The 25479-nt window shown below is 47.9% G+C and overlaps 1 protein-coding gene and 1 non-coding gene across 4 annotated transcripts; both read right to left on the bottom strand.

Annotated features, from left to right (window-relative positions):
• Window positions 1-1262: 1262 nt before the first annotated feature.
• LOC146036753 (histone H3-like centromeric protein A) lies at window positions 1263-25479 on the bottom strand. 3 transcript variants are annotated; one of them, XM_083160642.1, is made up of 6 exons: window positions 25423-25479; window positions 17964-18062; window positions 17082-17195; window positions 16816-16943; window positions 16666-16743; window positions 1263-1611 (listed from the first exon to the last, which is right to left on the bottom strand). In XM_083160642.1, exons 3-6 carry the CDS (start codon window positions 17170-17172, stop codon window positions 1477-1479), a joined length of 432 nt encoding a protein of 143 aa, XP_083016768.1. In that variant the 5' UTR covers window positions 17173-17195; window positions 17964-18062; window positions 25423-25479; the 3' UTR covers window positions 1263-1476. The 3 variants fall into 3 exon arrangements, with proteins under 3 accessions (XP_083016768.1, XP_083016769.1, XP_083016770.1); XM_083160643.1 differs by lacking the exon at window positions 25423-25479 and adding an exon at window positions 25353-25413; XM_083160644.1 differs by lacking the exon at window positions 25423-25479 and adding an exon at window positions 25357-25409.
• LOC146039460 (5S ribosomal RNA) lies at window positions 5462-5580 on the bottom strand. Its single transcript, XR_014462963.1, has one exon. It is a non-coding gene; the product is annotated as a 5S ribosomal RNA (ribosomal RNA).

The raw sequence follows: 25479 nt of genomic DNA on the forward strand, positions 1-25479 counted from the left end.
TTTACTGTCAAAGGGTGGACTGTGGAAAACGAATTTGCATCTCCAATAAGGTATTGTGACCGTCCTCTGCGCAATTCCATTACGCCATTTGCGTCTTATTAGCTTAAACGTAACTACCAAGGTCGGACGTGAAACATTAATGGTAAATTCTTTAAGATATGTCCCCTTTTGTTTCCTCTGTTTGTGTGGAACTCACTGATTAAATCCCCAATGTTGTTATTATTAACTGGCCTGAACAAAGAATCCAGCATGGTTTGACGAGATTCCCATCTCACAGGAAGACGTCCCCGTGAAGCTGAGAGCTAATGAAGAGCTGCCTAGGCCCCTTTCTTGTACCCAATGATCATTCAATCTGACCCACTCCCCTTTGCTTTAAAAAAGACCAAGCGTGGGATCCAAGGGCATTATGTGATCTATCCAGAACACATACCCAGGGACCTGGGATTTGTATCCGGCCGTGGTAATTGCTTCTCTTGACGGTAATTGATATATTTCCTTATTTGTGCCAGTCGTGTATGTTAGCCGAATCTGCATTGCTAATCTATGTAACTCTGTTTCTTTTCATGTATTAACTGTATTGTATAGGTTCATAGTTTATATATATATATATCCTATATTCTGTTAACCTTTTGTGTCCACTTTGGACAATAAAAACTTATAATCACACGGGTTTGCATCCGTGATCCTAATAATACAGTGTGTGTGTGCTTCCATTACTTAATCGCAAGCGTATCAGCGTTTCAGAGGCAGGGTCAGCTTTGATCATAATCAAGCGCATATGCATTGTTAAGGTTTGTGTATTAATAACTGGCCTATGGTTATAACGGGACATATATTGCATAAATCTCTCATTAAGAGATACAGTCGCTGATGCGACTGATAGTATGTTTAAATTGTGATCAGCTGCGATAATCACACAGTGTATTAAGTGTGGGGCTTCATTTCCATACAGCTGTATAAGGGTTAAAATCTGCTAAGGTCACTGTACCTGGAGTGAGCAAAGTTTATTCATATACTAATGTGGTTTACAACCAGTTCCCATAGCCTGTGAATGAAAGAGCTTACACACACTGAACTAACCAGTGCTGAAATTAAAGTGGCAACTAGCCGTTGCTAAGGTAACGAATATAGTGTAACAACTGCATTATCCACCGGTTTGTTATAGTGCACACATTAACAGTTGATACACAAGGGAGATGCTTCATAAGATTAATGCACAATATGTTAATTACTTCTATAAACTTTGTTTTTTTTTTTAAACATTTTTATTGTCAGGTTAAAAAAACAAGTAATAACCATATCAATTTGCAGAATAACAGTAAACCTCCATGTCAACGTGACAAAAACCCAGAGCTTCGATGTCCGCGCTCTGCAACAGGATTATCAGAGGTCATAAATTACCTCCTGCGACGGTGTATAAACTGGGAATAAAACACAATCGACAACAAACGTGAAACTGAAAACTTGAACATCGTGCTATCCGAGTCCGAGGTGGCCCCCTCTAATTCGCCGTGCGAGCTGAATATCATTCACGTGCAGTGTGCCCCTCTGTGCACGGGCACTGAATAAGTAAGCGTCTTCGAAAAGCCATACCAGGTAGGCCTCAGCTGCCTAAGAAAGAGAGGTTACACTGAAACCGGAGGGTTACACAGGAAAAGGGACTTCGGGCTTAAGTCAGCATGAATCGCTACTTATTCACAAAGCAGAGTGATTATCGGACTGCGTATTTAGACCGTACACAATGCGCAAGGAAAAAATAGCGTCAGAAAACACGTATAGATCGTAAACACAATGCAGCTGGATATTGACCGTCGGTAAGCTGCTGTTTTGGGGTGAAAACCAGACTATTTCTGGATGGTCCGAAAAAACCCTGCAGGTCTGTGACATCAGCACTGGCCTCGTTCAGCCTGTGTCAGTCACAGATTAGTCTCTTCCATGTTCCGGGATTTGCGTATAGCAGGCCTGGCCAACCTGTGGCTCTCCAGATGTTGTCAAACTACAAATCCCATCATGCCTTGCCACAGTTTTTCTATAAGGGAGTGTTAAAACTGTGGCAAGGCATGCTGGGATTTGTAGATTCACAACATCTGGAGAGCCACCGGCTGGCCTGTCCTGGCGTATAGATTTGCGGGGGGGTAGCAGTAATCGGGGTGTTTCCTCTTCCTGGGTGGCGGCTACCTACTTCTCAGATTAGCGATTCATGATGAATTAGACCCTTATCCCTAATAAGATTCATAGATAAGAATAAATAGTTACAGACACAGAAACTGAAAGGCAATACATGGTCAAACAGAGCAAACAGATCTTATTTCCACATAAATTCTGTAGGCCGCTATTAATCATTCATTCACACAGATATGCCCTCATACGTACAGCCCAATCCCAGCGCTGCGTACTTGCACTTTGTGTTGCTACTTTTTTTTACCTCCGCTTTGCGCCTTTATCTTCATTGTGTAATTTCCTCGATTGTGTGACATAAGCCCCGTACACACGGGGGGATATATCGCTGAGCGATATATCGCTCGCGATGAGCGATATACCGCTCAGTGTCCCGTTTGCATCAGCGACCAGAGATGGTCGCTGATGAAAAATAAACTGCCGGGGGAGCCCAGCATTGGAAATCAGCTGGTCGCAGGAGCATGTTCCTGCGACCAGCGATCACTACGGGGGAGAAAACGGGAGCGCGCACCTGGCGATATATATCGCCGGTGCACACTCCCATCGCGGGCAATATGGTCGCTCAGCGACCATATTTCCCGCGATAATAGACAAAATCACCCCCGTGTGTACACAGCCTTAGAGAATACTAATTGTAGTGCTGTAGGAGGTATCTTGGGTGAAATTTAAAAGGGTGAGAGCTTCAGATAGTGAGAGATTTGGTAAGAAATCTCCATTTTTTTTTTAAAGCGCCAATCATTTACACTGCAAAATCCAACTGGTTCTGCAGTGTAAATGATTGCCGCTTTAAAAAAACTGGAGATTTCTTACCAAATCTCTCACTTTCTGAAGCTCTCATCCTATTAAATCTCACCCCTTGTGTCAATAAACACCTCCTACCGACTTCTGTGATCCACTGCTGCAACGGATCACTGCACAAAAACATGGTCAATCTGACGGAACCCGAGGCTGGTCATATTGGCCCAAGCTGTTCTGTAGAAGAGGCCAGGAAATCTGTGCTGGAAGATCCAGACCTGGGAGCTCTCAGAAAACGCCCCCCGTTTCCGGAACCTGCCTATCCTGCCCCCCTTATCCCGCTCCCAGTTTGCAGCAGGGAACTGCGAGAAATCTCACAATAGAGGGACGATCTCCGAACATCAGAGTAGCACGCGTATCTGTGGGTGTGCGCACTACTCACACTCTCCAATATGGCGTCTGCATTATTAATCCAGCAATCGCTCGTCTGTTTAAGTCTTCACAACAAACAGTGTTATCAGGAGTATTGGTTTTGAACATTCCTTTATGCCTTGAGAAAGGTCGCTGTGTAATGCGTGTCTGTCTAATGAGCTCGGAGCTGAGCTGGGAATTCTAATTATAGTGGTGTATATAGGGGTTGTCTGGTACAGTGAGACTGCACTGGGGCTGAACACGGGCATCATGCCCACTGAAGTCATCAGTAAGTGGCCTGTATGGGATACTGAGATTTATGTCTTACCTGTTAAATCTCTTTCTTCTAAGACGTCAGGGGCCACAGGGATTACATTGGGTAGAGAGTGAGGTCACGACCTTTCCAGCACCAGAAAGGATAAAACTTCTAGACTGCCCAGAGACAGCCCTGGCTCCTCCCTCCTCTACCCCGCCTCCTAGCCTAGCTTACTTTCAGTTTTTCCCAAAGCCAGGCAGGAGACAAGATAGAAGGAAGAGAAACCCATACAGTAACACATTCAACCAATATATGTGTGTGTGGTTGCTCAACAGAGGAACCATAACTGTGACATGTATAAGTACCTCAACAAAGGAACTTTTAACTAAGTTCACTCAACGGAGGAACTATGAACTTCAATACCATGAAGCAGGCGCAGCAGGGAGGGATCCCTGTGGCCCCTGACGTCCTCGAAGAAAGAGATTTAACAGGTAAGACATAAATCTCAGTTTCTTCTGCGGCAGACGTCAGGGGCCAGAGGGATTACATTGGGATGTCCTAAAGCAGCCACCTAAGGGTGGGGACGCGCCTGTGCCGCGGCCAGTATATTCTGGCCGAATGCCGAGTTCTGAGAGGCAAACATAACAAACGGAAAAAAATGGAAGAAATCGTTGGCAGACGACCAAGTTGCCGCCTTGCCAAGTTGCTCTGCCGTTGCACCACCTGTAAAAGCCCGAAACACACCCACAGATGTAGTGGAATGAGCCCGTACCCCTGCAAGAACAGGGAGTGAGGTGAACAAGGAATCCTGCTTGATAAACGACCGCAGATATCGGCTGGCAATAGTCTGCATGGTAGCAGACCAGCCCCTCTTATGAATTCTCTAGTGGATAAAGAGAGAGTCAGATGGCCAAAGTATTACAGCGTGATGTACATAGACGTGCAAAGCACAGACCATCTCCAGTTGATTGCTGCCTAGGAGAGACCGCCGGCCTACAAAGGGCAGGGATCACTATCTCCTGGATGACCTGAAATTCAGGAACCACCTTGTGAGGTGTAAAGTAATGTTTCAAAGAATCCGTTCTATGAGAATGAAAGACCATGAAGGGCTATTGACCTGACAGAGCCTACCGGGCAGACACCCAGCAGCAACGGTCAACAGGCAAACTGTTGTCCCAGTTAGCCTGTAAAGAGCCCTAAAGGGCCTAAAGAATCAGAGAAAGATTTTATCAAACCACCATGTTTGTAACAACCAGAGGTTGGATCTGCAGGACCCCCTGCCAGAATGAGCGGGGATCGTACCACAAAGCTCATAGGCTGTGGAATACAAAGGAGAGAGCCGAGCCCTGTTCCTTTAAAGAAAACAGGCGGAGGCCAGCCCCCACTACTTCTACCGAAAGGACAAAACCCTAGACAAACGGTAAATTCTGGGATTGAATTCAATCCCGTGGCTCTTAATAAGGTTGTTTTAACAGCCCTGTGAGCGGTTCTGGCCCCAGAGGCAGACAGATAAGAGAGACCCCTAACAGGGTTCACAGATCCGAGAACCAGATTCTCCTGGATTAAGGTGCCCCCACCTCCACTTTTAATGTACAAATTACTTTGAGGAGGAGCAAAAATGGGGAAAAGCCTACCTTCGAACGAATAGCCACTGGACTGACATAACAGAGCGTGGACTCTGTAACCTGCAGGGTCTCGAGACCTGGACACATACAGGGTGACCTGGTAAATGTGACGCAAAGCCATCAATCCACCATTGGTCCACCCCAATGGCCTACCAACCACAGGAACACCTCCGAAGGGAGGGTCCATCTGCCGGTATAGTTTTGCCAACAAGGCCGGGATCTTGCGCTGCACCCATTGGAAGAAGCGGGAGGCCTAAGCCTACAGCACCTGGTATTCCCAGACGGTCTCCCATCCAAGTACTAACCAGGCCTGACCCTGCTTGGCTTCCAAGATCAGACGAGATCAGGCGTGTTCAGGGTGGTGTGGCCGTAGGCTCATAGCCAGGCCCACTCAGAGTGTCACCCTAGTGGTTGATAACAAACCACCCTTTTTGCATCACCCGACTGGACCTGCACAGGGTGACCTAGAAACCAAGGTTCTACCTTGCAGAAATCCCACAGGACTGTCTTTTTCACTTAGGTTTCAAGACAGAAGCATCTTTTCCATAATAGCATTATCCAGTCTATGCCTTAAGATGTACTGTTGCGTGTATAAAACACGGATTTACCAAAAGGATCAGTTTTGGTTATAATGTATGTGTATGTAGATACATTAGAAAACAAACAAACAGGAAACTATATCGAACCGCTGTTTGAATGTAAGAAGCGAGAATGCTGACCTAGCACCGCTATATATATCCACATATATATATATATTGTCACGATCCGAGCTGTCAGACAGACTTTCTTACCGGCTAAGTGCCTCCGCAGGTTCAGCTTGCGGTCCAGACGTCATCCCTGCCGGTGTCTTGTCTGCCGTGCGCCATCACCGCTGCCATCCTCCATTCCTCTCAGCGCTGCTGAGTCCGCGGCTGCGCGGCGCACCGCTCTCCTGTCTCCCAGTGACAGTCCCCAGTGCACGGCAATCCACCTGTCCGCCGCCATTGCTCCCAGTATCCAGCATGGCGTGCACAAACACACTTTCCCGCCATAGCAGACATGGGGGCTGCCATGTTCTTCCCAGTCACATGTCTGTACTGTCCAATCTCCCTGTCATACCTGCCCGGCCAATCCTGGCCACCCAGTGGGTATAAGTATGCAGGGAGCTCTCAGAACCATTGCTAGTGCTTCAGTTGTCTCCAGTGTATGGTCAGCTGTCCTTGTCTCCGTGCAAGTGTATTTCTCTGCTGGTGTTGTCTTCCATGCTGCAGTGTATTCCAGGTTATTCCATCTCCTGTGAAGTCCAGGTTATTCCATCGCCTGTGATCCTGCCTCTACAGCCCAGCGACCAAGCCTAGCTCCGGGACTCTGGTCCTCCGATGCTCCAGCATCATCCACCATCGATGTTCCCACATCATCATCGTTAGTCCGATATTCCGGATCTCCAGTCCAGCTTCCGTCCGTCATTCCGGACCCACAGTCAAGCTCCAGCTTTCCGTCCGTCACTCCGGACCCACAGCTTCCATATCCGATATCCGGATCCGATGTTCCACCATCGATACCATTCATCACATCTGTAAAGTATTGCAATCTGCATGAACTCAACCTTCTGCATAATAAATCTGGTTGTACTTTTACCTCTGACTGCTTATTGGCTCTGGGTGCACTGTCGCGCAGTTCATGCGCAAGGGTCCTCTCCAACCTCCCCGGTTCAGGTACCGGTCCAGGTCCCCACCAGAGGTCTCAGTCTTGTCGACTAAGCCCCCTGGTGTGACATATATATTGTGTATGTACATGTATATATATACACATGTACATACACAAATGCCTACAAGCATAAACATATGCATTCATGTACCCCTATACAATAGGTCGTACAGATTAAGAGGCAACATATTGGTATATAGCAGTGGTTCCCAAACCTTTTCAGTCCAAGGCACCCTTTGGGGTCTCTATGACTTTTCAAGGCACCCTTAAGCCAAAATAATTACCGAACTGTCACTTTTTTAAAGTTATTGGGTCAAAACAATGACAGTGCCGCTGGAGCCCCAGATACCACATATTGGTATGCCGGAAAGGTGAGTATACAAGAATTGCTGCTTACCAAATGTATACATTGCATCGAACCAAAATAATAATTTTTTTACAAAGCCTGGGCTTCTTTTTTTTTTTTTTTCATTTCTTTAAATTGATGAAGGTGCATTTGACCAGTATTGCACTGGAAAAAGGCATAGGGGAGTACATGAATACTCCCCTATATCTTTTTTCAGTGCAATACTGGTCAAATGCACCTTCATCCATTTGAAGAAATTAAAAAAAGCTTTGTAAAAAATATTTTTTTCTTTTTTTTTGCAGTCGAATAAATCAATCTAAAAAGGTTCCTGTGTATCCATGCACCGAGACCAGCCCCTCCTGCCCCACCTGCTTATCAGCTTGTCCTCTCTTCCCTATAAAATCGTATAATACCCCTTTCAGACCTGTGACTTGGCAATCCAGGTGCATTCTGACCCCCTTTCACACCATTTCCTGGTAATTTGTTGAATAACACGGGTATTTCTTCAGAGTGAAGTCAACCCGGGTCCTACATCCCGGGTCGCCGACCCTGGAGAGCATTGTCAGCGACCTATGATTTAAGACCCAGGTTGAACCTGAAAAAATACCCATGTGAAGGGGCCTACACACTTAGCAATGCTAGATAGCTCAGCACACAGCAATGTGTTAGCGCTGCGTGCTGAGCGATCTGTTGTGGCCAGTGTTCTCACCGTATCAGTATCTCACATACAGTATAACATTCATTTTTTACTCACTTCTTAAGCCAGGACTTCAATCAGTCATCAGGACCCTGCCCAGCGCACTCCTTAGCCACTCCAGCGCAATTCAGTCAGCTAGCACCCGCGCCCTTTTCTGTCTGGCTCCAGTCACAGTGTGTTACACCCCCTGTACTGTCCGGAGCCATGGCCAGATTTAGGGGTCAGACCGCCCCTAGGCGCAACATTTTTGCCCGCCCCCCAACCCCCCTGCTGCAGCAGTGCAGCCCAGCACATATGGCTCCCTGTGCCAGCATGACCCAGTCCTCTGTACCTTGGGCTGGACCTCCAGCACCTTCTGTGGGGTCATTTGGTTCCCAGGAGGGGGTAGTGAAGCCCCGCTGATTGTTGCAGCTCTGTGAGGTGAGGGTTACCCTGCGTCAGGGAATTTCAAATGTAGGTAGAAAGGAACCGCTGTGTCTGCTGCACGAAATATTAGTGAGAGAGTCCGTTCGTGTTTGTTAAAGGAGATGGCAGTGCCACGTGCAGGGAAAATTCCCCTTCTTCCTGTGATCGGATACTCTGGAGCTGGTGGTGGGTTGTATGTTAGGGACGGACAGATGGAGTGTCCATGTTGTCCGGGTGCTGCGCCTGGGGACGGCAGGCAGCATGAGGCAGGAGGACTGTCCTTGGTCCCAGCCTGCCACCCATAATAGGTACCGCCCCTAGGCCTGTGCCTCACGGGCCTGGTGATGCATCCAGCCCTGTCCAGAGCACATGCCGCACAACACCGGCCACCAATGCTTAAAGTGGCCCTGGAGAGGTGGTGGAACTCAGTTCCCCTAACCCCCCCCTCCTTCCCCCCACTGTGCGTCTTTGGCGTGTGGCACACAAAAGGGGTGTGGTCTCACATCAAGAAAGGGGCGTTCTCACAAAGTAGCACACATATTGGTCGGCGGTGGGGGGATACATACATGATTGCCCGCAGTTGCAGGGTTATCTCTGGGGGAGAGATAGGAGTTGTGAACTCTGACTTGACCGTGGGTGCTGATCAAGCTCCGGCGGGAGGGGGACAGCGCAGCACTGTCCTCATTCCCCCCCCCCCTGCCAGCTCCGTACTGCCTGCTTTAGCCTGCTGACACGGAATGCAAAGGCAGCCTCTCTGCTTGCTGCGCACTCCTCCCCCCTGGTACCTGCTCACTCCGTACTGCGGCTGCCCACCCGCTTACTCTGCACAGACAGCCGCTATGCTCCCTGCGCACTCATTACCCCGGCGCCTACTAGTTCCGTACTTTCCTGCCCGCCCGCTGACACGGCACAGGCCGCCGCTCCAGTCCCTGCTCCGTGCACTCACTCCCCCCCTCCTGGTGCCGGCTAGTTCCTACAAGCTGCCCGGCCTGCTCGCATTAAAAAATAAAATAAAAAAAAAGATATGAGGCTGTGGCGGCACCCCTGTGACATCGCTGCGGCACCCCAGGGTGCCGCGGCGCACAGTTTGGGAACCACTGGTATATAGCATATGGTGGCGCTGAAATGAACAAGGCCGTCAACATTGGCAACCAGTAAAACTTCTACCAAAGTGAGATTGCGTCCCTGAAGGGATGCATAGTCAAGGCCATATTAGCTTTTAATTATAAAAGCTACAGCCAGTGTTACTCCGCTAACATAACTTAAAGGAGAACCATAAGAAATGACAAATCGAATTGTTTGTGGGAGAAAACGGGAGTACCTGGAGTAATCCCACGCAATTACGGGGAGAATATACATAAACTTCACACAGTTAGGGTTATGGCATTGTTTGAATGGAACCCATGTTATCTACAACAGCTGGTGTTCCCATGTGATCTCAAACGAGATTGGGCATATCCAGTGTGGTATGAATATAGATTGACATCAGTGCTGTGAGGTAGTAATGTTAACCATTACACAGTTCGTACTGCACCTCCACAGCTGCATCTCCCAAAAATGATACCCCGCTGGGGTGCAAGGCTACTAGAGGCCAGGAGGAATACTAAGTCAAATTATCTCAAATGTGCGATCTGCATGTTACATGCATGTGATCCGAATGTAAATCCGACTACATAGTCAGATCCCACACTGGATTGTATTGTGCCTACACACCACAACCAGCTATGTATGTGACAGTGCAATGTTCCAACTTCCAATGACCAGGAATACCGAAGGTTATCCTGTGGAGAAATTACACTTCAGAGTGCACCGTTGGTGACGTTTGCCATAGTGCCCGGTCAGAACATGAAATAACCCCTGCTATTGTGGGGACTGAATCCTTATAGCCGTGCGCCTTGTCTACTTAAGAGACGGGAGCGTTGCTGATTGAGCTATTGCTCTATTAGGGTAAAACAGGCCTGGACTATGTTCCGACAGGGTTTAAAAGTTAGCAGAGGTGTCTTACACTAAAGGCCCCCATACACTAGGGTGACTTGTCCTTAGGACAAGTCGCCCCCGACTTCCCCCTGAGCTTCCCCGGCTGCTCCCCGGGGGAGCTTGATTAGATTGGCACTTGATGTGCCATTTTTTACATGTGATAAATCGTCTCGATTTATCACATGTAAAAAACCCGGGGAGCAGGGGGGGGGGCTACAGAGGTGGGAGCAGGGGGGCTGGGGACGCTGCGGGGGACAGCCTCTGTGTCCCCCGCTGCTGGGGACAGCGTTTGTGTGCCCCGCTGCTGAGGACGCTGCGGGGGACAGCGTCTGTGTCCCCCGCTGCTGGGGACAGCGTTTGTGTGCCCCGCTGCTGAGGACGCTGCGAAGGACAGCGTCTGTGTCCCCCGCTGCTGGGGACAGCGTTTGTGTGCCCCGCTGCTGAGGACGCTGCGGGGGACAGCGTCTGTGTCCCCCGCTGCTGGGGACAGCGTTTGTGTGCCCCGCTGCTGGGGACGCTGTGGGGGACAGCGTCTGTGTCCCCCGCTGCTGGGGACGCTGCGGGGGACACAAGCGGCATAGAGCTGGGCAGGGGGAGCCGGCTGGAGCTGTCAGTGTTGAATAAAAAAAAAAAGCCCATACAATGCATGGGCGGCCTGTGATTGGCTGAGCGCTCTCTCAGCCAGTCAGCAATTGGCTGAGAGAGCGCTCAGCCAATCACAGGCCGCCCATGCATTGTATGGGCTTTTTTTTTTTATTCAACACTGACAGCTCCAGCCGGCTCCCCCTGCCCGGCTCTATGCCGCTTGTGTCCCCAGCCCCCCCTGCTCCCTCTACCGCAGCAGCGCCGCCCCACTAGGTCCCAAGTCGGGTGGTCGGACGTGCAGCAGGTCCGACCACCCGACGCAGATCCGATGCGCACGGGACCGCGCATCGGATCTGAGGGGACATCAAAACTAGCCGATTTTGGTCCGATTTCGGCCAGATCCGACTGATCTGGCTGAAATCTGACCAAAATCGGCTAGTGTATGGGGGCCTTAAGTGTCTGGACCAGAACTGTAATGGCTGCACACACTGTGATTTCTAATTGACTTGCTATGGAAAACTTTGCTAACTCATGAGTTAGTAACATACAAGTCATGCTATCTGCATTAGACATTGCTGCCCTTGCCTTCGATTAATGGAGTGACCTCTGTGTCACTCTGATAGCAGGGTATAAGACTTCCTGCTGTCCTCTGTATGACCTAGCTGGCAGCAAACTGTCCCCCCATAAACTGTAATCTGAGAACACAGTATCTTTCTTGAAGAAAGCAAGAAGGGGTTTTTATTTTGTCAGCCAGCAGATACACATTGCACAATTAGAGGCTTATTGCAGAAATCTAACGATCTCTATGTCACAGAGGAAAAATACATCAGGGAAGGCCACAGACACATGCCTCAGATGACAATGTAAACTGAGTTATACACTTTCCACCTGACAATATATACACTACACACACAGGGAGAGAGAGTAGGTATAGGTAACCAGAGATAGAATCACTGGATAAGAGAGACAGTATAAGGAGATGAGCTGCCACAGGCCAATCAACAACACCATGGTATATAACACAGGAGTGCTATGACCTAATTTACATACAGCCCAATACTGTCCCACTATGCTCTAAACCCCACTGTCTGATCACAGAACCTGGGGGAGCTACTGCATTCAATATGCAGTTAACCAGGACAAGCTTGAGCACAGCCCTGGCAGAACCGCGTGATAGCTGGGAAAGTGTTATGGTCTCTGGGAGCAAAACCCTGCGGTAAGCTCCCCTCCTGACCAGCTACGTCCTTACAATGGCGTCCCTTTTTGAAAGGGTAGCCGCGCCATTAGGCTATACTCATATGCCCAGGCTGGCCGGACTTGCAATGAGTGCAGGACACCAATATAGGAGTCCCTGTGTCACTATCGCTGTCCTCTAAGATAGTACAAGAGGCAGCTAAACTGGTACAGCTAACACCTATACTTCTGACATGCAGTGATGGTGTTAACACAGTTATGAGACATAGCACAATGCAAATAATAATAAAAGTGGCACTGAGCTCCGCAAAGCACAAAGGCCGGCAGGAGCATAAAGTACTGTACCCTGTGCTCCAGTAGGAGAGGTACAGGGGAGATTTGCCCAAATGGCCTGGCTGTGAAGAGGTGGACCCCGGACTGGCAAAGTGCTCTCCGTGTCCCTCTATCACTATGCAGCAGGCAGGCAGGAAGAGATCAGGGCTGGAAACCACGTGGGTACATCCTAGCTCCTGTCTCCGGGAGAGGGGCTGTGTGAGGAGAGGCTCCCTCACCCTACTAGCAAATGGCCACCGGGATTAAATGACTCATGTGGCGCCGGTAAAATGGCGGGGATCCGGCGCTTGCCGGGCGGCCCCACTTACCGACGCCACTGCCCACACTCAAAGTCTCCCTGGTGGTCCGGCGGGACAGAGTGCACAACACTACGAGAGGCGGCGGTTCTGCCGCTTGCTAGTGCAGCCCGGCGATCCCCCTCGCCGAGCTGCTCAGCCGCCATTAGAAATGCGCACGCGCGCGCTCCCAGCGGGGAGCGCGTTACCTGTAAGCGGTGCTCACCGCTGATGTCCCGGTCCCCGTCGTGGCTGTGCTCTCCAGTGCTTCAGAGCCAGCCGAACACCTCCGCTTGTGGGAGCCACGTGGGTGGTGTTGGGCTGCCGGGTCCCAGGTGATGGAGCGCAGTGCAGGGGTCTAAAAGACCCCCGGCGCTGCTGCTCTGTCACTGACTCCAGTCAGTGTAAAAATAAGAATAAAAAAAAAATTTAAAACGAAGTTTAAGCTGCTTTAACAGCAGCCCTTTCAAAATGCGTGTTGGCTCCTGCCAGCACAATCAAAACTGAAAGTAAGCTAGCCTAGGAGGCGGGGTAGAGGAGGGAGGAGCCAGGGCTGTCTCTGGGCAATCTAGAAGTTTTATCCTTTCTGGTGCTGGAAAGGTCGTGACCTCACTCTCTACCCAATGTAATCCCTCTGGCCCCTGACGTCTGCCGCAGAAGAAATACTATGTGCCTATTTGCACACAGACCCAATCCTGGGATGTCGCTCACAGCCCCCCATTGGCTGCAGGATTGCCGACATGCTGCGATGTTTAGAGGGTGAAACTCGGCACCGTTCTGCAAAACATGGGCGCGCCGCTGTAAGTTTGAAGGCATTGCAGATCCCCGTTGTACTCAGGTGTGTGAAGCAGACGGCCAGCCTGCTTAAGTTTCAGCTTGTTATATTCTGCATAACAATTATTTTTATTTTGAAGGGAAGTATTTCCTGCAGTTAAGAGGGACGGCCATGGGCACGAAATTCGCCCCAAGCTATGCTAATCTATTCATGGCCCGATGGGAAGAAGATTTTATTTATGATAGCATAGCTTGGGGTAGTAAACTCGTCAAGTGGAGTCGATATATTGACGACGTGTTGTTAATATGGGAGGGAACAGAAATTGAACTGAAGGAATTCACTGAGTCGTTAAATCATAACATCCATAATATTAAATTCACCTTTACGATCAGTAAACAGGCAGTGAACTTTTTGGACCTTACCATATACACAGTGGGAGAAATACTACACACTAAAACCTACCACAAACCTACCGACGTTAATACGTTCATACCTACAGACAGCCAACATCATCGCCCATGGCTAAAGGGAGTCCCCAAGAGCCAGTTCCTGCGCCTAAAGAGGAACTGCAGTGACCCAGAAACTTTACTCCATCAAAATTTGTAACGAAGGGATATGAAGAATTGGAAGTCCTGGGAACCATGGAAGAAATTGGGAAAAGGAATAGAGACACTATATTGAAAGGAAATGATAGGCAGATCTCTAGCGAAAAGAAAACAGAAGATTCCAATACTCTTCAGTTTGCTTTTTTTACACAATTTGACAGGAACCACAAGCAAGTCGAAAAAATTATTAATAGACATTGGCATCTGCTACAAGAAGACCCTGTATTGAAGAATCTAATTCCTAAGAAACCGAAATTTGTCTATAGGAAATCGAATAATTCAAAAAATCCTCTAGTATGCAGTGCACTCCCAGAAGAGAGGAAGAATCTGGTACGGACAAAAGGGTTTCATCGATGTGGTTCATGTGTCGGGTGTAAACAAGTCTCAACAATATTGTCAAAAACCACAGAGGTCCTGGTCAATAATGTCACCTTTAAGATCAGAGACTTTATAACTTGTGAAACATCAAATGTGGTGTATCTGATTGAATGTTGCTGTGGTTTGTCATATGTAGGAAGGACCACACGGCCTCTCAAAACGAGAATTGCTGAGCACTTCAGGAATATTAAGAAAGGCCTCAACACACCACTTGTCGAAACACTTTTTAGAGACTCACCAGTGTTCGACAAATTCTATCAGAATTGTGGGCCTACAAAAAATTCTGGGCAGCTGGAGAAGCAGAAATATTGAAGAAAATTTGGCGAGAGCTGGGATAAAACTCATCTACAAGCTTAAAACTCTAACTCCGCTTGGTTTAAACCACGATTTTGAACTTAAGTGGTTCCTTTAGTTTTTGTATCCAAAAAATTTTTACCCAAAATTTTTTTTACCTAAAAAAGAAAAAATATTTTTACCTGGAAGTTTTACTTAGGAATTTTTTACCTGTATTTTATTTATATATGATGTAGGGCTAGAATCTCTTATAATTGATTTTATTGGAGTTTTTAACCAGTTTAAAATATTCCAGCCCCTGCGCAGATAATATTTTAAAATTTTTTATACATTATGTTTACAATTCTAAATCCATATCCCTAGAATTCTCCATATCCCAGAAATCTAGACCTAACCTTTTATTATTGCATATATGTATTTATAAATGTGCCCATTAAGAGGAAGAAACTAATATCCATATCTTTCTCAGAATCAACGCAATAGCACTTTATACTTGACACCTATAAACAGAAGATTTCCAATAACGCAGTACCAAAAGATGAAAATATATGGGCGTGGAAGATGTTGAACACGTGGATACAATACTACAAACATTCTGAGTAAAAGAGCGGGAATCGGAGAGACGCCGGGGAACCCTTACAAAGACGTACATCTCCTTCTGGCAAAACCGCGTGGACCGGAAGTGACGTCCATCACGGCTGTAAGAACGGAGGACACCGCGTCTTCTCCTGACTGGTTTGACATCTCGAGACAAGCGGTCTAGTTAAATTCATTATAAACGGGGGGAGAGGAACTACCTGGCGCAGTAAGAGGAGTTTTTTCAATGGAACTGTTACATTATATACACGGAAGATGCACTTACGGTTTTAGAAAACCGGAACCGGAAACCCTGGGACGACAGGGTATAAATAAAGAGCATAAGCATACACTAGCCAGGAACCTGAAGAAGAGACTCAGTTCTCGAAACATGTTGATCCTGGACTAGTGTTCTATCACCAGAGAAGCAGGTATTTGTGAGATTGGAGGCCCACACAGGTCCCAGGTCCGGACCCTTGGGTACCTGAGTGTTGTCTCCGGTATTGACACTGCCTGTATCCTGGGTATTTTATCTATATATTTGTCAATGAGCTGTATTGTGGAATAAAATTTGTTTGATCCAAGTCCCCGGGAGAAAGATACCTTTTGTCGTGTTGTACAGCTGATCGCATCGTGAGTACGGGTATGCTACCCTAAACCCAAAGATACCATTATATGTGTGTAAAGCTGTTTTTTAAGTGAGTTGGGTACGCATTTGTTCAAACCCACTTCTGAAAAAACCATCATTGAAAAATGTCTTCATATTTGTGTAAACCAATCTACACATTGGATGGTGTATGTTTTTGTCTCTCATTTCATATAAAACAACTGAGGAGTCATATACAGAAGATAATAGACAAAGGACTCTACACCATCTGGAAGGGAAGTACATGATTATTTTTCTTACTTGCCTATATATATTATAAAAATTTGGAGTAGAAATTTCTTAAAGTCCGTAAGGAAAGCGCTAAAATCCTGAGTATATCTTACATTCATTATTCTCGCTTACTAGGGATAGGGGAAATATCCCAAATACCCAGGACGAGCGAATTCCTATTATAGTAGCGCCACAGATTTTTTCAAAAAACCTGAGGATTTGTTAAGTTTCAGCTTGTTTGCTGGTGCTTTAAACCATTCCGAATCGCAACCGATGGCTATGATGGAGATGGATCATTAGCGCTGATTCTAGTGACACGTGATGGGGTATACAGAGCAGAACACGGCCAGGATATGGGTGAGGTATACATGGCCGCATCTGATCTTAGTACAAGACATCATTCTAAGACTATCCCAAACAGAATGCAGCGAGCGGTTACGCCGCTAATAAGCCTTACCTCCTGCAATGCCATCAGCGCTTGGCTTTGCCAGCTTAACGGCACACCGCGGGAATACTTCATGCAGATCTCTCCCACCTAAACAGAAAAAGCAGACATTACTAGCAGAGCACAGAACTGTTAGATGCAGAACAGGCAACACCATCTCACCAGGCAGTGGAACGGTTCCTTCCTGATCAGCAGCACTATTGAATTCTGGTACTCGCGTATTTCCATCAGTGCCTGAGTACCTGGGCGGTACCGCCTCCGTATGGGTGGTGGCACTCTCTGTCTCGTGTCTGGTTTAAATTAGATAGAAGACAAAGAACAGAGTTTATCAGTCTCCAAGCGCTGGACACATTACTGGTCACCACAGCGAGCTCAGTCCCGCGCATCTCCTTTAGCTTTCGTTATTTATAAGAGACGCTTCCTCTTACCCTGAGATGTACCGGCCGAGGCTGCAGACACCCGCTGAGGATTGTTGGACTTCCTGCGGTTTACACTGGCTTTAGACCCTTTCTTTTTCATTTTTAGGACTATGGCGCAGCACTCTGCAGAAACAAACAATTTATGGGATAGCTTGATAGAACATTTAAAGCTTATTTTCTAAATGCAGAGCTGATTGGGGGCAGTTTCATATGCCCTGTGGAAATGGGGGAGCATCTAATGCACACTCAATATAAAAATTATTTAAAAAAAAAATACAAATTATATATATATATATTTTTTTTTTCCAAAGTGCAGATTCTATTTTGGAAGACTTTCACGTAGCACACCACCGATTATCTGGCATTCGATGGTCCGGAACCTTAGACTGTATAAGGGAGTTAGGTTGCGGCAGATTTTCATCATAATAACGATGGAGAAATGATCTGCAGTGTATGGGAAAAGATCTACAATCTGATCTGCGAGCTCAATTAAAACATTCAGTGCAATTACAACTCACAAAATAAATGTAGAGAATCTGCAAACGCCCTATTAATAAACGCAACGGGTGCGAATTAAATAAACAAAACAAGAACGCAGCCAATGGGGAAACAGACGTCCCTCTGCCAGCTGTCACCGATTAGCAGCATCCGACAATGGTAACAGAACAGATTGGAATGGATTTGGAACAACAGGAGAGCAATCAATCAGGAGTTTAATAAGTTTGTCATATTTTGGTTCCAGAAGAGAACGTGTGCCTAACACATGTATGAACCTTCCCCCAAAGCACGGCGCTCCCTTATTTGCAGTACTGCTGCTCTCAGCTACCGGTAACACAAACAGGGGACTACGGTCATACCAGCAATGACACATCTCACAAGTAGCGGACGTACATTGGAATGCAAGCTCACGTTTCCAGGGTAATCTTCTTCTGCGTCACTGATTGGTATTTCTTTCTGGAAGGATTGCTATAATGTGAAGCACGGTCTGATCTGCGTTACAATAATTAAAAAAAAAAATAAATAACACAGCAAAACAGCATCAATTGATCATAATATCTATAGAAAGCATAATGCACCCCAATGGTGCCCACACACGTTGCAATCCCTGGGCATGTTCTAAGCGATCTCACCGGATTGCTCCTCCATAGCGACAGCTCATCGCTATCACCCCGGCGATTAATATACAGCACGCTGGATAAATCTATTCAACCACCAGGGTCCCAGTGTCCATAAATTCCAAACGTGACTCACTTCATAGTTACCAGGATAGGAGAATTCAAATCAGCGAATCCTACAGTAATTTATACTGTAAGTGACTCCAGGGGAGACTAATGCAAATGTAATGCAATGCATAGGTGCTTATATGTTAGTTGGGCGCCCACTAAGTTATTTGCTTAGTGGGTTATTCTGCGTAGGAAAATCGCATCGCATCGGCCATTTTAAGGGCTGTGTGATGCGATGCTCCTATGTAATTTATTCACTGCTCTATTAGCCCCGGGGGTCGCATCTACCGCAAAATCGCATGCAATTTTAGAGGGTGTGCGATGCCATTAAATGAGCTATACAATAATATCATTGTATGATATACAATGATGTTTTAGGCACCCCACCACTATCCACGCCACCCCGAAGCGTGGCGAGCGGTGGCGGAACGCATCCTCAGACCTTTTCATACCCCCACTATCCACGTCGAGCCCGAATCGTGGCGAGTGGACGCGGAATATATGTAAAGTAATCGCCGCGCTTCGGGCACGGTGACTCACTGCGCTCGCCACACTATAATAAAATCAACTCAACGCCGACGTGGATAGTGGTGGTATGAAAAGGTCGGAGGACACGTTCCGCTGCGCTCGCCACGCTTCGGGGTGGCGTGGATAGTGGGGGTGGGCGCATAAAACCTCATTGTATGTCATACAATGCTATTGTATAAATAATGTATACCTACTGTAATGGCATCGTACACCCTATAAAATCCCATGCGATTTTACAGGAGGTGCAATGCGATCACTCGGGGCTAAGAGAGCAGTGAATAAATTACATAGGAAAATCGCATCGCCCTTAAAATGGCCCATGCGATGCGATATTCCTAAATTACCGTACGTATGCTAATTGGGCGCCCAACTAACAGATTAGTACCACTGCATATAATGTTAGCGCTTATATAAATAACATTAATGCAGGTGACTGGGTGAGACATCAGCAGCACTGACTGGCAGGAATAGGTTATACTGCATTCACACACTTTTTGGTTATGGTAGGACAATCATATACTGTATATACAGTAGCAGGGTTATAGTGACACCTGGAGGCCAGAGGCGGCACTACATTAATAGTGTTTAACCAGTATATTGAAAAGGAAGAGATCTATTTAATCTTACACTACTATTCGTTAAGAGTTAATGCACAGTATTTATAATAGGCTATTTCACCGTTACAGGTCCAGCGTCTGCATTTACTCTCATACATTACATTTTAATGAAAATTAAAAAGCGAGGTGTGGATTTTAATCAGAGCCGGCTGTAGCCTAGTCTGCCCGGACCGGGGGAAGGGGAGGGGGTCACAGAGTGTGCCATTCACAAAATGAAGGATGCCCATGAGTACAACACCCTAGTTATACTTAATGCATTGTAACTTCTAAGCTGTCACCGCCACACTTTCATATTGTGTGTGAGGAAACCCACCCAAGTACGGGGAGAATATACAAACTCCACACAGTTAGGGCCATGGTGGGAATGGAACAGATGACCTCAGTGCTGGGCAGCGGCACTCCATAGGATTTTTCGAAGTCCTTTTAATATCCCGATGTTTCGGGGTGTGAAAACCCCGTTTTCCTTGTGTACATAAACCGTACATGTACACCTTGAAAACTGGGGTTTCACCCCCCGAAACATAGGGATATTAAAAGGACTTTGAAAAATCCCATGTAGTGGCGCTGCCTGTGTATGCGCCAGCGACTACATGATCCTCCAGAAGGCACCCGGGTAATTGCTTTCATTTCCAATGAGTGCCAGGCTGACTGGATGAAAATATATATAGTTAGTGACAAATACCCACAGTGGAGGCTGTGCCATTGGGGATGAGAGGTCCCATTACAGTTAATTATAATAAGTATTAAGTAGGATGATAGGCCCCCACACACTGCGGGAGTTATTCCCGTTCATTCTTTCTGACAAATTCCTTCTTAGATGGACAAAACCATGGGCACTGCAGGTGGGGCAGATGTAACATGTGCAGAGAGAGTTAGATTTGGGGGAGTTATTTTGTTTCTGTGCAAGGAAAATACGGACTGCTTTATTTTTACACTGCAATATAGATCTCACTTTGAAGTAAAACCCCACCCAAATCTAATTCTCTCTGCACATGTTACATCTGCCCCACCTGCAGTGCACATGGTTTTGTTCATCTAAGAAAGAATGAACCAAAATAACCCCCTGTGCTACTTCTCCGAAGGGAGAAGCTGCATCCAATACCTCCGTGGTCCACCTGGCTGCTCCCCAGGAGGCTCACATGCGATTTTGGAACTTGATGTGCCATTGTTTACATTGATTTATCGCATGTATAGCAGTGGGGGCAGGAGAATAAAAAAAAAAAAGAAAGAAAACCATTCAGAAGAATGGGCGAGCACTGATTAGCTCTCTCAGCCAATCAGCAGCCCCCATTCTTTTCAATGTTTTTTTTTTCTTCTTTCAAACCTCCTGCTCGGAGGTCACACCTGCTGGCACGTACGTACGGCAGCACTCGGACACTATACGTTACTGGTGCTAGAAAGCACCCGCCATGAGCCCCTGACAGGTCAGATTCCAATTTATCTTATGTTCTGCAGGTCTGACCTCCGACTCTGGTCATACACATGCGATTTGGGAACATTTCTCGGCCCAAGGCGGAATCGGGCCCAAATTGCTAATTATTTTCTATGTCATCTAGTGTTCATTTTAGCACCTTGAGTCTTTCAAACCCCCTGCAGTTCCTCTTCCCTGCCTGGGGCGTCGCATGCACCAAGTATCCAGTCACATTGCTGAGTTACATCGCCCTGTATGTACAGTATGAGGCGCACGCTCTCACAAGCAGGGCCCTCTCTCCTCATGTGCTCTTCTATCCATTCTCCCGCCAATGGTATTACATGGGATACCTACACCAGAACGGCGTTTAGGATTCCGGCGGTCATAATAGAAACCCCTACAGCTCGATAGTGGAAATGCCAACAAGGGCTCGGAAGGCACCCTAATCGTCTCCCCTACACCCCAAACCCTCCCTTCTAGTATCCAACTCCCACCCCCTGGACGCTCACTGCTAGTGCCTCCCCCTCCGGACCCTAACGTCTAGTGCAGGCATTCCCAACCACGGTCCTCAAGGCACACCAACAGTGCAGGTTTTTGTGATATCCAGGCTTCAGCACAGATGGTTTAATCAGAATCACTCAGGTACTAATTAAATCACCTGTGCTCAAGTCTGGATATCTACAAAACCTGCACTGTTGGTGTGCCTTGAGGACCGTGGTTGGGAATGCCTGGTCTAGTGCCTAACCCCTGCACCCTACCACGTAAACCTAACCTTATGTCTCCCCCCCCCCTACTAGTACCTAAACCTAACCACCCACTCCCCTTCCTCAGCTGGCCACTAGCTATCCCCGCATTCTTACCGATGGGGATCCTAATGAATTTGGAGTCCTGGCACTGTGAGGGCAGTTGGGATGCCGGCATTGGTATACTGAACACCGGCATCCTGACCGCAAGGATGTTAACCCTCAACCACAACAAATCCCTCGGCTAAGTGCCATTTAATGCAGCACTGTTAGTATGCCCTGTATTAGTTCTATATGGTCTTGAAGCTTTAAATAGTTATGTACTCTGACAATCCTATGGTGCCATCTAAATGATAGTAAAATATGTTATATATAAGTTTATACAGCTACTGTAATGACCGGAAGATTGAATAAGTCATCCCTGGATAGACCTCTAATTAGGGATGGACGTCGATGGTCTATATTTCAGAAACATCAATGTTTTTCTTCCAATGGTAGTGTTTTGGGCATTTAATGGTGCCCTTTCAATGTTTGTCGCCATCGAATGCTAATCATTTGATGGTGTTCCGATGGTGGCTTGTTTTTTCTAATTCCCACTAGCGGTGTCTGTTTCAGGGAAACTTCCTAGGTTCCTTGGTGGCTGTCTGACTCTCTGCTTCAGTCAGGAGCCGGCTTAGTCCCCCGCCCCTCTGTAGGATTGCTGATAGGCACCAGGGCCCACACTGACTCCGAGAACCAATCAGAGCACAGACTTCACCCTGCAGCAAGAGCAGTCACTCACACACAGAACACACCACAGACACACCATCAGGAGGATTCAGAGGAGACAGTGAGGTCACAGAACTTTATACCAGCTCAGACTTTTGCGCAGGCGCTAGTCATATAACTTATTTTCACCATTGAATATTTTTGATGCAATGGTTAGTTACCATCGCATTGAATGTTTCAATGGTGGAATCCCAGCCATCATTTGATGGTGGGCTTCCTATGTCCATCCCTACCTCTAATTGTAATATCATGATCTGGATGAACTGGTGCTGCAGCCACACAATCTATACCACGGCTTGGCCTGAGATCTGACCTGAACACTGGGCTACTGCGCCCCATGATGCTCCAACCATCAGTAATGATGGGCTGTAATGAGTGACGGTAGCAGGGTGGAACCTTCTCAGGTCATTATAAAGTTACTATAATAAGGATATAAAATGAAAAAAAAAACTGAAACAGTTACCGGCTAACGTCATATAAAGGCGGCATCACCCGGCCGCGGAAAGCAAATATACAGGAATCAGAACGAACAGTCCACACAGCAGCCTATCAGGGAAGGGGGGCAGTAACATCAGGAATCAGAGCACACAGTCCACATAGCAGCCTATCAGGGAAGGGGGCGGTAACATCAGGAATAAGATCGCGCAGTCCACATAGCAGCCTATCAGGGAAGGGGAGGCGGTAACATCAGGAATCAGAGCGCACAGTCCACATAGCAGCCCATCAGGGAAGGGGGGCGGTAACATCAGGAATCAGAGCGCACAGTCCACATAGCAGCCTATCAGGGAAGGGGGGCGGTAACATCAGGACTCAGAGCGCACAGTCCACATTGCAACCTATCAGGGAAGGGGGCAGTAACATAAGGAAACAGAGAGGGACAGCAAGATAAACAGTGATATGTCTTCTACCAAAAGAATAGGGTATCAGTGTGTGTGTGACCGGGAAAAGAGGGGTCATGTGCTTAGCTATGGGGAGAGATAAAGTGAAGATAATGGGGTTTATTTGATGAGCATTGGGGCCTCATTCAGATCAATTCGGTACTGCGTACTTCGCACGCAGTACCGATGTTGCGCGTCTGCGCAGGCGGGTATCTGCGCATGTGCAGGCGTATGGTGCGTGCACCCACGGCGACCTTTCGGGTTGCCGGGTGCACGCACTTATGCCGGCGTGGGGGGGGGGGGGGGGGGCCGGAGATGGGCGGGGGGCGCCGGGCTGCCCCATTACCATATGGGAATGCCCAGCGTTCCATGGGCATTCCCATGAGAACGCTGGGTGTTAGGGGAGGGTAGCTGACATCACCGGATGTCAGCTGCCCGCCCATATCCACGCCAGCGTGCACGCAAATGTAAGTAACTGAAAAGTCACTTATATATGCGTGCACGCTAAACATCATTCGATGGTCGGTGACCATCAAAAGATGTGGGCGGTTACCCGAGCAATGCAATATGCAAAACATCCATTCGCAGCTGTTCGGGCGAAGCCGCACTTTGAGGGGGCGGCGGGGGGTCATTCGTCGGGCGGGGTTTGGTGGACTCGCAAGGCTGCGAATTCGCAGCCTTGCGAATCAACCTGAATAACCCCCTAGATGAGAGATAAAGTACCAGCCAAACAGATCCTGTCATTTTTCAGCCCGTAACATGACAGGAGCTGACTGGGTGGGACTTTATCTCCCTCCAAAGTACACAGAGCCCCATAGGGGGTCATTCAATCGCACGATAAAGTGCAGTGTTAGTGAAGCAGCATTTAAACCCCAGCAATGCCAGCCCAACTCGCCCCTTCTGCCCAGACGATACTTCCCCGTTTTACCCCAAAAGCTTTCACTCCGTCTGTGTCCTACTAGCGCTATTTGCCTTTATAAGCGCTGATGACTTTGAAAAGACTTGCCGGACGCTGATTGGCTGAATTCAGCCAATCAGCATCCAGCAAGTCTTTTCAAAATCTGCTTCCCGCCAACCACATACTATGAGGCCCTGTGAGGTCCAGAGACAGCCAGAGGAGCTCCGGTGACAGGCAGCGGGGTTCCGGAGACTGGTGTAGCCGCTGTAGCGGCAGCTTACTTTCACTCCGTCCGTCTCCTACTAGCGCTATGTGCCGGGCGGGAAGCTGATTTTGAAAAGACTTGCCGGACACTGATTGGATGAATTCAGCCAATCAGCGTCCGGCAAGTCTTTTCAAAGTCATCAGTGCTTCCCGCCGCCCGGCAAATAGCGCTAATAGGAGACGGACGGAGTGAAAGTAAGCTGCAGCTACAGCGGCTACACCAGTCCCCGGAACCCCGCTGCCTGTCACCGGAGCTCCGCTGGCTGTCCCTGGACCTCACAGTGCCACCCCCCCTCCAGCGCCTAGTGCGCGTGACCCCCCAGCCCCCCCCCACTAGTTACAGCCCTGGGTTGGGGGTTGCGTGTGCACAGTGTTGCTGCATTCAACAGCATCGCCGCGAGCGGGCCGCCCTGCCGGGAGGGAGAAGATCCTTAAACTGGATGGATAGTTAGTTTCTTCTGTGCATGCGTGCACATCCTGGCCAGTCCCGTTGCTCTGCGCATGAGCGGCAAATCAATAGCAGGAACCATCGATGGTGGGTGATAGAATGTTTTATAACCATCAATGCTACCTGCTTTAAAAGCCAATGATGGCAACCATCTATGAGGTATGTGCCGATGTCCAGCCCTAATTATAATCGGTTTACCCAGGTGCCCCCTGCCCAAATAAGAGGCAGCGATGTGATATACATTACACACCCCTTAATGAGCAGAGATGCAACAGCCTTTCAACAAGACTTTGGAAATCGCCCATAGCAACCAACCAATCATCTTCTGGCTACCATTTACGAATTGCATTATATAAAATGAGAGGCTGATTGTTTGCTACAGGCAACGTCCCCACCCTTTTAAAACCCAGACACAGCATGGAGTCCTGGACTCTGCCTAGCGTCATACACGCAATGTCCCTATAACTGCGGCGTTATGCCGGAACCCGCTACCTGTGCTCACCCACCACAGCAGTCACGCGCCGATAACGGTGATGAAGCAGCAGCAGCCCCTCCCTCCAGTCACCACTCACCGCGTGTCCGGCGCCGCTGACTTCCGCGCTGAATATAAAGATCCGCCCACAACCACC

This window comes from Crinia signifera, chromosome 9 (assembly GCF_055691185.1).
Source record: "Crinia signifera chromosome 9, ASM5569118v1, whole genome shotgun sequence".
Lineage (NCBI taxonomy): Eukaryota > Metazoa > Chordata > Amphibia > Anura > Myobatrachidae > Crinia > Crinia signifera.